Consider the following 16,180-nt stretch of genomic DNA (forward strand, 5'->3'; position numbering starts at 1 on the left):
AACCACGGCTCCAGTGCCGCACCCATGAGCTCCCGGTTCTACAAAGAGCTGGACGCAATACTTGCTGGCGACCCCACCTCCACTGAGAAGGCCCCTGTGGATACTTTGTTGGTTCGCATGCCAGTCGAACGTGGACAGAGCCAGGAGGAGGAAATCTTGGACTAAGAGGAGAAGGGGGACCCAGAGGCAGAGGATGACTCGAAGGCCAGAAATGCATGCATTCAGGAGTTCTTTTCTATCCCGGAGGAGCCTAGCCAATTACAGCACTCTGATCTTGGCGAAGCGCAAACAGGAAAGGAGGCCCCTGGTAAGTGGATCTGATTTTGTGAACTACTGAAGCGAGTCGTTGAGGGCAGGAGGGTTGCAGAAAACAGGCTTGTATCCCACCGCATGCCTAGTCTGAGTGGCGGAACAGGCTATTTATAGACTCCCTCACTTCACAGGAATCTCCCTCAGAGATCTCCAGGAAACTCTAGTGGAGATACTGGGCAATCCGCTGCCGCAGGTTCCTTGGCAGTGCTGCTTTGTTTCTTGCCCCATTAATGGTAACTTTCCCACGCCACTGTGCCATCACGGGGCGGGAGGGGGAGAAGAGAATTGCTACACACAGGTAAGTCACATAGGCACCAGGGCGGAAGCCGCAGGCTTGGGGAAGACCCTCCCTTGATTCAATGCTCACCCTCACTAACGAGATATCTTCCATAATGATCACCTCCTTTGGAAAGTGTGGGGACAGGAATGTACATCAGGCCCCCCCTACATTGCTGGTTCTCCCCAAGAGCCACATGCCCAGTGTACAGCAGGGTACGGGAAGAGCAATTTATCCTGCCCCTGCAGCTACTCACCATTTTGTGGGTCTTGTGGCTCATGTGTGCTTTCCTGCGGTCAGCCAGTTAGTGACTGGTGTGAGTACTGGCTGCTATATCAGTGTTGTCTGTGTTGCAAACAATACTGCTTCTGTAAAAGGTTGCATTTAAACTTTATTGAGATGACCTTGGGAGCCCAGCCTCCCTCTTTGTTATTGACGGCAGAACGGCTGCGCAGAATTAGAAAGCGGCCAAGAAGAACTAAGAAGGACTTTCTCCGTGAGGTTATGATGCACTCCGCTGCCAAGAAAAAGGAATTGAAGGAGTGGCGGGACAACAAGAAGAAGGACCGAAAGGAGAATGCAGCACACCAGAAAGAAACCACGGAGAGGCTCTTAAATGCTATGGAGCACCAAGTGGACAGGCTCCAGGAGATACTAGCTCTTCAAACCTAGCAGCTTCGCGCCCACCCTTCCCTGTAGCCGCAGAACTCTTTCCCATGCACCCTCAACACATTGCCAACACACTTATCAACCTCCTGGCTCCACTCTCTACCCACAGCATTCCACTCCTCCCTCCTCACAGTCCAGCACTGTGGACTCACACTACACTCAACACCCATCCCTCTGCAGTTTGACCCTGCTGAAGTACGGTACCTGCTACATTGTACTCCAAAGGAGAAGGCTGGGTATGATCTGTAGCAATCCCAGGACCCCTCCTCCTTTTGCGACCTTCCCTTCCCCCATTCCTGTCCCCCTCCCTGCTGATGAATGTTTTCGTTTGACTCTGTCCTTCGATTATTGTCTTTTATTAAAAGATTTGTGTTGGTTTGAAAGCAATCGTTATTCTATTAAGTGAAAGCAAAAAGAGCACTGCAAAGCAACATACAATAATGTTAAGCCCCCTTCTTGCATCATATGTACCAATCACCTCCTAGAATTACAAGCACTGCAATCCCAAGCATAGCAACAAATATTAGTGGTTTTCAGCTTCAAACTGCTGCATCATGGCATCCCTGATCCTTACGGCTCCACACTTTGCCCCTCTAATAGCCGTGGTCTCTAGCTGTTCAAACTCAGCCTCCAGGCACTGAGCCTCTGCAGTTCAGCCCTGAGGGAAGCTTTCATCCGTCCCTTCACAAGTATTATGACGTGTATAGCACCTGGCTGTAAGCATAGGAATATTGTCATCGGCCATGTCCAGCTTCCCATAGAGGCACTGCCAGCAGATTTTTAAACAGCCAAATGCACACTCAACAGTCATTCTGCACTTGCTCACCCTGCTGAGAGCAGCAAGGAGCGGTTCAACAAGTTGCCCCATGTATGGCTTCATGAGCCACGGCATTAAGGGGTAGGCGGTGTCTCCCAGGATCACAATGGGCATTTCGACTTCCCCTACAGTGATCTCCTGGTCAGGGAAGAAAGTCCCTGCTTGCAGCTTCTTGAACAGGTCAGTGTTCTGAAAGATGCGTGCATCATGCATCTTTCTGGACCAGCCTGCATTAATGTCTGTGAAATGCCCATGGTGATCCACAAGCGCCTGGAGAAACATTGAGAAATACCCCTTGCCATTAATGTACTCATGGCTAGATGGTCTGGTGCCAGAATTGGAATCGCCATCTATTGCCCTCTATTGTTAGGGAAGCCAATTTGTGCAAAGCCATCCACATCAGGCATGCTGCCCTGAGTCACAGTCTTTCGGAGCAGGATGGGATTAATGGCCCTGCACACTTCCATCAACATGACTTCAATGGTCAACTTTCCCACTCTGAACTGGTTAGTGACTGATCGGTAGCAGTCTGGAATAGCCAGCTTCCACAGTGCAATCGCCACAGGCTTCTCCAGCGACAGGGCAGCTCTCATTCTCGTGTCCTAGCGCCGCAGGGCTGGGGCGAGCTCATCACACAGTCCCATGAACGTGGCTTTCCTCATGCGAAAGTTCTGCAGCCACTGCTCGTCATCCCAGACATGTATCACAATGTGATCCTACCACTCAGTGCTTGTTTCCCGAGCCCAAAAGTGGTGTTTCACTGTGGTCAGCACCTCCGGGAATGCCACAAGCAATCTCATGTCATAGCTACTACGTATGGCAAGATCAATGTCACACTCCTCTTGCCTTTGTAGTTTAAGGAATAACTCCACTGCCACTCGTAACGTATTGGTCAGAGCGAGCAGCATACTGGTCAACAGCTTGGGATCCATTCCTGCAGCCCAAAAGAGGCAGGGCGCACAGTACACAAACTGCTAAAATATGGCGCCAAATGCAGATGGAAGCACAGGGATTGCTGGGATGGGAAGCAATGCATCACAGGGCATTGGGACAGGACCCAGGATGCCACGTGACCCCCTCCGCCTTCCCACAACTCTTAGCTGTAAAAGAAAAAAAGGGGCTCTGTGGGCTAAGTGCCCAGAGTGCACCACTCCAAATAGCGCTGCAAGTGCCGGAAGTGTGAACACACTATTGCGCAGGCAGTTATCAGTGTGAACACACAACAGTGGTTTTCCTTCTGTGCTCTCTGAGCAGCGCTGTAACTGCTGGCGCTGTAACTTTGCCAGTGTAGACATGCCCTAACAAAACTCTGATTAGTTCCACTCTTGCTATTCAAAACCCTGTGAACAGCAGTGAAACTGTCAAAAATCACATCAACAAACAGTCACAAGGGTGAAATGCCTGCAAGGAAACTATTTAAAAACACCATAATATAAGCTCAAACTAAACACAAACCCCAAATTTAAAAAACAAACAAACAAAAAAAAATAGTAAGAGGAGTAAAAAATGCAATCATAGGTAAACAGCAGAGTAAACAAGGCGGTTAAGGCAAAAAGGCATCCTTTAAAAATTGGAAATCAAATACTACTGAGAAAAATAGAAAGGAACACACTCTGGCAAGTCAAGCATAAAAGTATAATTAGGCAGGTCAAAAAAGAATTTGAAGAGCAAATAAAAAACACAAAAACTAACATTATTATTATTATTTATTTATTTATTTTTTAAAGTACAGCAGAAGCAGGAAGCCTGCCAAACAATCAGTGGGAGCACTAGACAATAAAGGTGCTAACAGAAAACTTATGGAAGACAAGGCCATTGAGAAGCTAAATGAAATCTTTGCATTGGTCTTCATTGCAGAGAATGTGAGGGAGATTCCCACATACATGAACCATTCTTTTTAGGTGACAATCCTGAGGAACTGTCCCAAATTGAGGTATTAATACAGAAAATTTTGGAACAAAATGATTAAACAAACAGTAATGAGTCACCAGGACCAGACAGTATTCACTCAAGAGTTCTGAAGAAACTCAAATATGAAAGCACAGAACTACTAACTACAGTATATAACCTATTGCTTAAATCAGCCCCTGTACCAGATGACAGGCAGATAACTAATGTAACTGTTTTTTTTAAAAAGGCTCCAGAGGCAATTCTGGCAATTACAGGCGAGTAAGCCTAACTTTAGCATCAGGCAAATTTGCTGAAACTGTAGTACAGAACAAAATTTATCAGACACATAGATGAACATGATATGTTGGGGAAAAGTCAACATGGCTCTTGTAAAGGGAAATCATGCCTCACCAATCTATTAGAGTTCTGAGAGTGTCAACAAGCATGTGGACAAGTGTGATTCAGGTGATATAATGTACCTGGACTTTCAGAAAGCCTGTCATAAGGTCCCACACCAAAAGCTCTTAAGCAAAGTAAGCAGTCATGGGACAAGACAGAAGATCCTCTCAGGCATCAGTATCTGGTTAAAAGATAGGAAAGAGAGGGTAGGAACAAATGGTCAGTTTTCAAACTAGAAAGTGATAAATAGGATCTTCACTGGGACCAATACCGTTCAAGATGTTCAGAAATGATCTGGAAAAAGAGTAAACAGCGCAGATGACACTAACTTATGCAAGATCATTAAGTCCAAAGCCGACTGCAAAGAATTACAAAGTGATCTCACAAAATGGGGTGACTGGACAACAAAATGGCAGATGAAATTCAGTGTTGATAAGTGCAAAGTAGTGCACACTGGAAAACAATCCAAACTCTACATACAAAAATGATGGGTTCTAAAAAGATCTTGGCATCATCATGGATAGTTCTCTGAGAATATCTGCTCAATGTCCAGCGGCAGTCCAAAAAACTAACAATGTTAGGAACCATTAGGAAAGAGAAACTAAGACAGAAAATATCAGAATGCCATGTCTTGAATGCAAGCTAAACATTGTAGCATAAATCTATCCCATGAAGACAAGAAAGTGAAACTAGTGTGTGTTTTTATTGTCAAACTGATTGAAAGGCAAATCATCAACAGCATAAATAATGAAAAGTAAATAAGTTTTCAACATTGTCATTCCATTTTAATTATAGGGAATTTTAGAGGTGACGAATCCTCCCCCCATTCCACATGTTTCTTTGAAGTATAAAGACAACACGAAAGGTTGGTGGGAGGAGGGTGCCCTACTTGTTTTAATGGAAGACTTGGAGACATCGTTTGTTCTGCCACCTCAATTAAAAGGGCAAGTGTGCTGAATCTTCAGCTAAGACTTCCTTTTTTACCATATTAGTCACTCAATCAAGTAGGTGTTAACAATTTTTTTTTAAATGTTAAAGTCTGACTAAAAAATCTCTTTCCCTCAACTGCTCAATTTCCACTCTTGGCTCTTGTGGAGACATCTGACTAGCTCTCCAGTCAGAGTATTTTAGACTACACTGTACCTAAATTTACAATATAAAACAAGCAGAAAACACTTAAACAGCCTTTCAGGTGTCTGCTCTTTTTTGTTTATGATGTACATCAGTGGTGGGCAACCTTCAGTGGCCGCAAGACAGTTTGTTTACATTGACTGTCCACAGGCACGACTGCCCACAGCTTCCAGTGGCTGTGGTTCGCCCTTCCTGGCCAATGGTATGATATGGTATTTTTGGTACAGAATTTCCCTCAAAAGTATCAGGGTTCTGTGAGGTGCAACATGGGTGCAAGCAGCTCAGTGAGGGGTGGGGGGGGGGTTTAGGGGGATCTGGATGCACAAGGGCTTCTTGGGTTGTTCTGGATGCAGGAAGAATGGGGCCCTGCAGGGAAGTCCAGAGGAAGGTGGTTAGGGCTCAGCAGGGGGTGGGGGGGGGCTCAGGGTGCAGCTGGTTGGGGCTAAGTGGGATGGGGGACTCCCAATGCCGGGGGTGAGGTGGGGTTCTGGGGGGTGGGTCAAAGGCTCCTGATGCAGGGGTGAGGCTCGGCAGGGGGATTATGGTTGCGGGAGGAGATGAGGCTCAGCAGGCAGGGTTGGGAGCAGAGAGAGATGTCCAGATGCAAGGGGGTTGAGTGGACAGGAGGAGCAGCTCACCGTGACCCCTCCTTCTGTAGTTGAAGTGCAATAGGGTAAGGAAGTGGGGAAAGGGATTAATGTGGGGGAACTGCTCACGTTGTCTGTCCAACCCGTGCATCTAGATTCCGCCCCCCCGCCAAGTCTCTCCCCCTGCACCCAAAATCCCCATCCCACCGAGCCTCACCCCTTGCACTCAGAGCCCCCTGACAAATCCCCCCCCAGTGTAGAGCTTCCTGAAGCTGGCAGAGGTTTCTGGAGGTTGATATGACCCAGCCCCACCTGCTCTGTGCAGGGGAGAGGGAACTCCATTTCCGTCGTCGTCCTCCTCCTCCTCCCGTCTCCCCACAGCTGGGACTAATATCCCTGGTCAGCTGGGGCATCCCCAGACCCTCCTTCCTTCCATTCCCTCCCCCACCATGATTTACCTCTCCCCTGCCTGTGCTGCCCAAAAGGGGTTAATGAGCACTGGTGCACCTTCTCTTTGCTTCCCCACAGAAACCATTTTTTTGCAGGGAAGCAAAGAGAATTTAAGGGGGCAAGGGGTGTCCTGCATGCACAGTGGCACAGAATTCCCCCAGGAGTAACAATACCATCAAGCCTATGGAAAGGACACTGGACAAGTGGAAATCCACCGAGATGAGGCATTTCTTCTGTAAAGATATACAAGTAATTCTCTTCACTAAGATTGGTTTCTTTTCTTGAGAGGATTCCTCATCTTCAAGATTAAAGTCTACACTGTTAATAATTACTTTGCCACAGTAATGCCTAGATGCCACAGCTTAAATCAGGCCTCATTATGCCAGGCACTATTCAGATGCAGAGTAAAAAAACAGTTGCTACCCCACAGATTAGGAATTAGCAACTCGTGGCACGCGGCGCATCAGGGAAATCTGCTGGCTGGCCAGGATGGTTTACCTGCACCATCCAAGGTTCGGCCGATCACAGCTCCCACTGGCCACGGTTCGCCATTCCAGGCCAATGGGGGCTGCGGGAAGCGGCAGCCAGCACATCCCTCAGCCCACGCCGCACCCCGCAGCCCCCATTGGCCTGGAACGGCAAATCACCACGGCCAGTGGGAGCTGCAATCAGCCGAACCTGCGGACGGTGCAGGTAAGCAAACTGTCCCGGACCGCCAGCGGATTTCCCTGTCATGCTACATGCCAAAGGTTGCCGATCCCATAGATGGGCAAGACAGACAAAAGATGGGGAAAAAAGTATCTTTATAGACAGGAAACAGACACAGAGATGTGAGTGACTTATCCAAGGTCACACAATGAGCCAGGAACTGAACACAGATCTTCTGACTCCCAGTCCAGAGTCTTAACTGCAAGACAGTTCTTCCTCTCATTCACTTTTCTATTAGCGACACATATAATTAAAGTTGCACAAACATTTCTATTCTGAGGGATCACTTCCATTTTCAATTGCTTATAACTTTAAAAAAAATCAAAGTTTGAACAAAAGTGGAGTAAAAATATACCTTTCCAAGTTATCAAATATATTTTGCTACTTTGGTTTTTTTGTGTGGGGGGAGGATGGCAGCTATAGTGACTTGGCAATTTGAAAAAAATTTGAATTTGTATAAGATTGTCTATGGGGCATATATGCCTTTCTGTAGTCTGGGAAAAGTTAACTGTAATTTTTGAAAATCATAAAGGTTTCTAAGAAGGATGTTGCACATACTCACTAGATCAGTGATAGGCAACCTGCAGCCCTTCAGGGTAATCTCATTGCGGGCTGCAAGACATTTTGCTGACGTTAACCGTCCAGAGGCATGACCCTCTGCAGCTCCCAGTGGCCGTGGTTCGCTGTTCCCGGCCAATGGGAGCTGCGGGAACGGGGAGGGGGGGGATGCTGCAGGGATGCTGGGAACTGTGGGGAAACATGCCTGCGGACGGTCAATGTTAGCAAAACATCTCACGGCCCGCAATGAGATTACCCTGATGGGCTGCAGGTTGCCCACCTCTGCACTAGATTTTATAATATACCTCCTAATGGTTTGTCAACATTCTATGCAAATATTGTTTAAGCAAATTTGAATGAAGATACGGAGGGAGGAAAGCAGATCTCAAATGAGAATTGGTGCAGAAAGGTGTGCATGAAACAAGAGAAAGTCTTTTGCCTTATTAACTGCACAGCTAGATATGGTAAACCCCACAAAATTTTATACCCAAAGACCTCAAATGAACATTAAGTTTGCAAAATGAAACAGTCAAAAGTCAGGACATAAAAGATAAAGTGGCCTTCCCAAACTTAACTATGCCCTCTTGTATGTATACACAATGACACATTTTTTAATTACATAATCATATTAGACCAAGAATTAGGCAGAGCTATATAGTGAATTGTTCCAACATGCAGAGCATGCCTGCCACATTTGTTGCATTTGTATTGTGGATACAAGAGGTTGAGAACAATCCAGGGATGATATGCTAGACTGGAACCCAGAAAAATCATGTTCTATCCCTGCCTCTACAACAGACTCCCCATGCAACTTGGGAGTCAATTTTCCTGTGCCTCAATTAAGCATCTGTAAAATGATGATTGCATTTCATGACCTCACAGGGATGTCGTGAGGATAGATTCATTAGTATTTGCGAGGCAGCAAACTATATGGCCCTACAATGTGTGAAACAGCTGTCTCATTCATTCAGCAGTGTTATTTTGTATGTGAAATGAGGCAGAGGTCCTAGGGAAAAAAATAGTATGTGATCTTGTAATAAATTACTATCATAATACATAAAAACAAAGGGGCAGATTTAAAATTGCACAGGCCTTAACTCTGTTATTTCCTAATTGATGTGATTTTCACTTTATTGCCATAACATTCTTTTAATGTTGTTATACATATTTGGTTAAGGCACATCCTGAAGGGGTGCGAACATTTGAGATGTCCTGAGTTCCTGCTTAATTCAAGACAGAGACCAAAAGTTTGGACACACCTTGCCAAGAAACAAAGTAAACCTGAACTCTTGTTTATAAACCAAATCTAAACAATAATGCTTGGTTACATACTAAGAGTTTACCACTTGGCATCTCTGAAATCTATTGAACAGATTTGAGGCTGGCAGTTGAAGCATATTCAATCATGTTCTTCTACTAGTCCCTCAATAGTGAGGGCAGAAGGAAATTCCAACTAACCTTATAGCTTGCAGTTCTAGTGTCAGACCCTGAATTCAAGGCAACAGTCTTGATTTGTTCCCTAAATTCTCCTGCCTGCCTACAACTACTTCCTCCTCCTCAGTCTCTGTTTCTCTTGGTCTCTGTCCCATAGAATGTGTAACTTGAAATGTTGTTTCAGTGCATTTGTTTTCTTCTTCGGAACAAGTAAAAAGTATTTAATCAGGCAGCAGTCTTTGTATTGCCTCTTCTAGAAAGAGAGAAAACAAAAAACTTTCAAAGACTACCAAACAAAATAGTTTATAAAAAACCCTAAACTATCTTTAAAACAAAACCAGATTAGTAGTGTTATCTTCATGAAAAGTAGATTTCCAGTCCAGTTGCCGAGGCTTGATCTACACTTAAAAGTTATGTCAGCAGGTACGTCTGTCAGAGGTGTGAAAAAACCACACCCTGGACCAGCATAGGTATGCCAACAAAACCTCTAGTGTAGACTCAGTCATGTTGATGGAAGGACTTCTGTCAGCGTAGCAAACGTCATTCAGGGAGGTTGATGACATTTCTACACCAACAGAAAACTCCTGTTGTCATAGGCCACGTCTTTACTAAGGAGCTACACATGCACAGTTATGCCAGTATGGGTTCTGTAGTGCAGACATAGCCAAAGAAACCCATTCTCCGAAGCTCCTTATTAGCTTGCACTTCCCTCTCCTGTGCTCCAGGCTGGCTTTCTGTGAGGCTAATGTGCTCTAGATATTGCATGATCCTGCTAGCTAACTCTTGCTTCCTTGCATAGAGGCCAGGAGGCCCCAACACTTTCTAACCTGGTCACCTGTCTAGAACCCAGAGAGGCAGCATAACCTCTCACAGCCCCAAACGGAATGAGACTTGACATGATGCTCAAGTTTCAAGACTGTCAGGCCGCAAGAGAAAGATACAATCAGCAGCTGTTTACAGATGGTTCTCTTGGTAACAAGAAATCCTATTTTTTGTATTTGATGTTAAAAAGATGGGTGGACTCCAGGATTTCAATAAACCTACTGATAAAAGCGAAGGGACCTTCAAGCTTATGGTGAGGGAGGGGAGAAGTACCTTTCCAGGATGAATGACTATAAGGTGGGACTCCATGACCATATTTGAAAGGAATTCACGATGTATCCACAGAACCTTGAAAAGGTTACTGTAAGATGATCAATCACTACAACACTACGTTTATGTACTGTAAGATGAAGTCACAGCCATCAGGAAAAGAACCTTTCTACATGAGGAACTTGATACCTGTGTTACATGTAAACTTAAAAGGACTTTCTTCATCTTAATTCGGTCTGATTTAATATGTGCAGTTTAAAAGGAGCTGTTCAATAGTTTTTTTTTAAAAATGCATCAGGCCCCTCACGCATTGACAGAGCTGCAGAGAAACTAGTTTATGTTTGATGTGTCCTCTGTTACAGATTCAAATGTGAAACTGAAACAGAACACTATTTAATAACCACCTGCCAGTTTAAAAGTCTGACTGAAATGATCTGATACAGAGCACTTAGTTATCCATTAATATAGAAGCATAATATTTTTATTTTACCTTAAACTTTTACGACCTGCTTCGCAGCTCATGGTCTACTGCTAGCTAATTCAATGTCTTTGAAAACTGAATCCAAGTATTTCTAGAATGCTATAAAATAGAGGCCTATTTCCTCTAGTAATTGCTGTTTAGAAACAGTTTTCAGAGTAGCAGCCGTGTTAGTCTGTATTCGCAAAAAGAAAAGGAGTACTTGTGGCACCTTAGAGACTAACAAATTTATTTGAGCATAAGCTTTCGTGAGCTACAGCTCACTTCATTGGATGCATTCAGTGGAAAATACAGTGGGGAGATTTATATACACAGAGAACATGAAACAATGGGTGTTGTCATACACACTGTAAGGAGGGTGATCACTTAAGATGAGCTATTAACAGCGGGGGGGGGGGGCGTGAGGGGAGGTGGGAGGAAAACCTTTAGTAGTGATAATCAAGGTGGGCCATTTCCAGCAGTTGACAAGAACGTCTGATGAACGGGGGGGAGGAGGGGAATAAACATGGGGAAATAGTTTTACTTTGTGTAATGACCCATCCACTCCCAGTCTTTATTCAAGCCTAAGTTAATTGTATCCAGTTTGCAAATTAATTCCAATTCAGCAGTCTCTCATTGGAGTCTGTTTTTGAAGTTTTTACTTTGAAGAATTGCAACTTTTCGGTCTGTAATTGAGTGACCAAAGAGACTGAAGTGTGCTCCGACTGGTTTTTGAACGTTATAATTCTTGACGTCTGATTTATGTCCATTTATTCTTTTACATAGAGACTATCCAGTTTGACCAATGTACATGGCAGAGGGGAATTGCTTGGCACATATCACATTGGTAGATGTGCAGGTGAACGAGCCTCTGATAGTGTGGCTGATGTGATTAGGCCCTATGATGGTGTCCCCTGAATAGATATGTGGACACAGTTGGCAACGGGCTTTGTTGCAAGGATAGGTTCCTGGGTTAAGTGGTTCTGTTGTGTGGTGTGTGGTTGCTGGTGGGTATCTGTAAGGACTGGCCTGTCTCCAAGATCTGTGAGAGTGATGGGTCATTCTTTAAGATAAGTTGTAGATCCTTGATGATGCGTTGGGAGAGGTTTTAGTTGGGGGCTGAAAGTGATGGCTAGTGGCGTTCTGTTATTTTCTTTGTTGGGCCTGTCCTGTAGTAGGTGACTTCTGGGTACTCTTCTGGCTCTGTCAATCTGTTTCTTTACTTCAGCAGGTGGGTATTGTAGTTGTAAGAATGCTTGATAGAGATCTTGTAGGTGTTTGTCTCTGTCTGAGGGGTTGGAGCAAATGTGGTTGTATTGTAGAGCTTGGCTATAGACAATGGATCGTGTGGTGTGGTCTGGATGAAAGCTGGAGGCATGTAGGTAGGAATAGCGGTCAGTAGGTTTCCGATATAGGGTGGTGTTTATGTGACCATCGCTTATTAGCACTGTAGTGTCCAGGAAGTGGATCTCTTGTGTTGACTGGTCAAGGCTCTCCTGCTGGTAATAGCTCATCTTAAGTGATCACTCTCCTTACAGTGTGTATGGTAACACCCATTGTTTCATGTTCTCTATCTATATAAATCTCCCCACTGTATTTTCCACTGAATGCATCCGATGAAATGAGCTGCAGCTCACCAAAGCTTATGCTCAAATAAATTTGTTAGTCTCTAAGGTGACACTCCTTTTCTTTTTGTTTAGAAGCAATGATACTTTAAGAATCTCTTTTGAAAAATGACTAAAAATTACATCATAGGGTTCCATGCTTGCTGCCTCTCTTATTCCAGATACAATCTGTTCAGTTTTATAAATATGTTGTATTTTCCTAGCTTCCAGTCCTTCAAACACACCCTGGGATCTGAAAGCCAAGATACATTATTTTGGCATGTGCCTCACCCACAACAGAAACTATGCAACTGGACATTAACAATTCTGTCTGAGATATGATCTAGAACAGAATCCATATCACTCTATCAAAACTGTTATTGTCTGAAGCTAACAGAAGGAACAAGTCACTAGAGTAAGGAGAACACAAACCAATGAGATTGGTTGAGTAAAAAGTGCCACCTTTACAATCAATTTTCTGTAGCTACAATTGCAATTTTTTTAAAAAAAAAGCTGTTATGATACCTGCACTTCAGTGAATAAAAGTACTCGGCATCATGATTCAGATCAGAGACATGCAGTTTTGGTATAACTGAATACCATTTTTGTTACTACTTGCATAACCTGCTTTCTGTTACGAAGTAATGAGCAATGGAGATCAACTTAAGTTTAGTCTTTTGAGAGGGTTCAATAATGTCTCCCTTGAATTTTTCTTTTTACAACACATTGAAAGATAATTGCCGAATAACCATCCAACTGATCCAACTCTGAAGACTCTACATGGAAATCCTTGAAATAATCTCTGGATCAGATAAGCCAGTTCCTTGATGGCATACTAAATTCTTAAAGTGTTTAAAAGAGGTCTAAATACCACAAACTCTCAAAAGATTTTCCACAATACACAGTGATTTCAGTCATTTACAGAAATATGATTCTCCTTCCTTTACAAGCAGAACCCCTCATTTTAAAAGTAAATTTATTTTACCCAAGATTTTATTTCCTTTATAAACTTCCATCAGAAATTCTGAATCCTGAAACTGAAATTATAAGAAATAGTTTTAAATTAATAACTTGTTTCTATCACAGGTATTTTCCTCCATCTTAGACTTTTGTCATATTGTGCCACATTCAGCATTTAAAGTTAAAATAGACTCAGGATTGGGTGGGCTCAGGCTTCAGTCCTCCGTTCTGGGGTCATGTAGTAATTTTAATGGTCAGACAGGGGTTGCAGTGCAATGAAGTTCGAGAATCCCTGGTCTAAATGCCTTTTTATATTTAGTAAAGTATTTTAAAGCACTTACACGTTTGTTAAAATATCTTAAAGAAAATCTTGCCAGATAGATCAACCATAGACTTTTTTTTTTTTTTTTTTTTAAAGTTAGCCACAATCAAAATATGATACCTTACCATGCCAAATAATTTTGTGGAATTTTGATTAGCTGTAGGCCCTGCCCACACTGGGGAGGAAAGCACATTCACTTGGGAAACGTGATATTAACACCCATGGCTAGCTGTTTTCAGCCCTAACATGGAGAGCGGCCTCATATATTAAGGCCTCTGAAAGCTCAAGATAAGCCCACACTGGCCACAGCAGTGCCACTGGGCTATGAGAAGGAGCCAGGGTGTGCCTGACCAAGAGAAAGGGACCAAGTCAGACAGTGATCTGGCAGAAGGCAACATCTGAAGTCTATAAATAGGGACATTTGGTGACAGAAGCAGAAGTGGAACTAAAATGATTAGGGGTTCAAAAGGGGTCCCATATGAGGGGAGATTAAAGAGGCTAGAACTTTTCAGCTTGGAAAAGAGATTACGGGGGGATATGACAGAGGTATATAAAATCATGAGTGTTGTGGAGAAAATGAATAAGGAAGTTATGTCCTTGTTCCCATAATATAAGAACTAGGGGCCACTAAATGTAATTAATGGGTAGCAGCTTTGAAACAAATAAGAGGAAGCTCTTCTTCACTCAGCGCACAGTCAACCTGTGGAACTCCTTGCCTGAGGAGGTTGTGAAGGCTAGGACTATAACAGGGTTAAACAAGACCTGGATAAATTCATGGAGGTTAAGTCCATAAATGGCTATTAGCTGGGATGGGTAAGGCATGGTGTCCCTAGCCTCTGTTTGTCAGAGGGTGGAGATGGATGGCAGGAGAGAGATCACTAGATCATTACCTCTTCAGCTCACTCCCTCTGGGGCACCTGGCATCGGCCACTGTCAGTAGACAGGATACTGGGCGGGATGGACCTTTGCTCTGACCTAGTATGGCCGTTCTTAGGCACATTTTAGCTGCCTGAAGTAGTTGGACTAGGTGCTTATTGGGGCCAAGAGGAGAAAACAACATGCCTGGCCAAATGGCAGGTGCTGTTACACTGCCTGGGGGGGAGGGGCGGGCTAGTGCCCTGAAGCGCCATGGCTCTTGCACATGGAGGCTCGCGAGGGCAGGGGCCTTGCCACACGCTTCTGCGAGGCCCCTGGGAGCCGAATAGCATCAGCCAGCAGCCGAGCCGCCGGGAAGGCAGCTCCCGTGTCGTATGTTTCCGGCGTGGCACCCTTCCCTCCCCTAGCACTCGGGGCTCCAGCGCCCCAGGGCCGGGCCCGGAGCAGAGTCAGGCCCTGCACAAGCCTCGGAGAGGCAGCAGGCCCCAGCGACTGCGACCGCGGCCTCTTGCGGGGCCGGGACAGCCGGCTGCGGGGCTGATCAGCGCAGGCCAAAGGCACGGCGGGCGGGGCCCTCTGCCGAGCGCAGGGCGGGGGAAGTCCCACGTCGGCGACGCCACCACTGCGGAAATGAGACAGCCGGGGTCGGGCTTAGCGCGGACGCTCTCGCTCTCCCCGCCGCGCAACCCTCCCCCATTTCCGCAGTACAGGTCTCCGCTCCCCTGCCCTCTTACCCGTGTCCCCAATGATGATATATTTGAAGAGATACGCGTAGGCCATGGCCGCCCAATCCCCGCCGCCTCTCGGTCTCTCGCTCGCTCCTCGCTGACGCGCACTCTCCCCCCACCCGCGCTGTCAGGGCTCGCGCAGCGGAGAGTTCGGAACCGTTAACAGGCACCGAACGGAGCCCGCTCCCCTCTGCTCAAGCGCTCCGTGCGCCTCCCCCCCCCCCTCGCGCCGCTCAGCGTCCGGAGACGGCCGCCCGCAAGAGCAGGAACAATAACAGGCAGCGGCGGCGGCAGCCCGAACCCTTCAGCAACGTCACGCATCGGCGACCTCCTTCCCCGCCCCGCCCCCCGCCGACCCGGAAGTGCTGAGGCAGCCGGTGCTTGGGGAGGTTCCGTGTGACAGGCAGCTCTTACCCCTGCCCTACCCGCGGGGCGTCCTGCGCCTGCCTGAGGCTCGGAGAGAAAAGCTTCTGGTGGGGCGGCTCCCCCCCAGTGCCTGAGGGAAGAGCGAATCCTTCGGGCGGGCCTCCGTGAGGGAGGCCGGTGCCCTGCCTGGCTGTCCCTCCCCCACTCCCTCCCGGTGACTGGGCTCGGGAGCGAGGCTGTGGTGCCCTACGGCACACCCGGCGCTGCCGTTCGCTGTGCAGCGGACGCGCGTGGCAGCCCCCTCCCGGGAGTGGAGGGAGGGCGCCGTGGATGTCGGCGCCCCCCCACCCGGCTCGGGAATGTCACTGTTTGGTCTGACGGCTAAGATCCGTTGTGGGATCTTGTTGTTTGTATTGCTGCGGCGGCCTAGGGCACTGGGCGGGGGCCAGGACCCCGCCGTGCCAGGCGCTGGCCAAACACAGACCAAAAAGGTGGTTCTTGCCCCAGAGTGGCTACGCGCTATGGCCTGGTCTACACCTAAAA

At 46.3% G+C, this 16,180-nt stretch overlaps 1 protein-coding gene across 2 annotated transcripts in view; it reads right to left on the bottom strand.

Moving 5' to 3' along the window:
* Positions 1 to 15,974, bottom strand: part of RAB2A (RAB2A, member RAS oncogene family) — a 77,863-nt gene extending 61,889 nt beyond the window's left edge. The window contains exon 1 of one of the 2 annotated variants that reach the window (XM_038389927.2): positions 15,278 to 15,974. In XM_038389927.2, coding sequence (XP_038245855.1) covers positions 15,278 to 15,323 — 46 coding nt within the window. In that variant the 5' untranslated portion in view covers positions 15,324 to 15,974. The remainder of the gene's footprint in view (positions 1 to 15,277) is intronic. The other variant, XM_043507818.1, reaches the window with a different exon arrangement.
* Positions 15,975 to 16,180: the final 206 nt, after the last annotated feature.

Source organism: Dermochelys coriacea, chromosome 2 (genome assembly GCF_009764565.3).
Source record: "Dermochelys coriacea isolate rDerCor1 chromosome 2, rDerCor1.pri.v4, whole genome shotgun sequence".
In the NCBI taxonomy this organism is placed as follows: Eukaryota; Metazoa; Chordata; order Testudines; family Dermochelyidae; genus Dermochelys; species Dermochelys coriacea.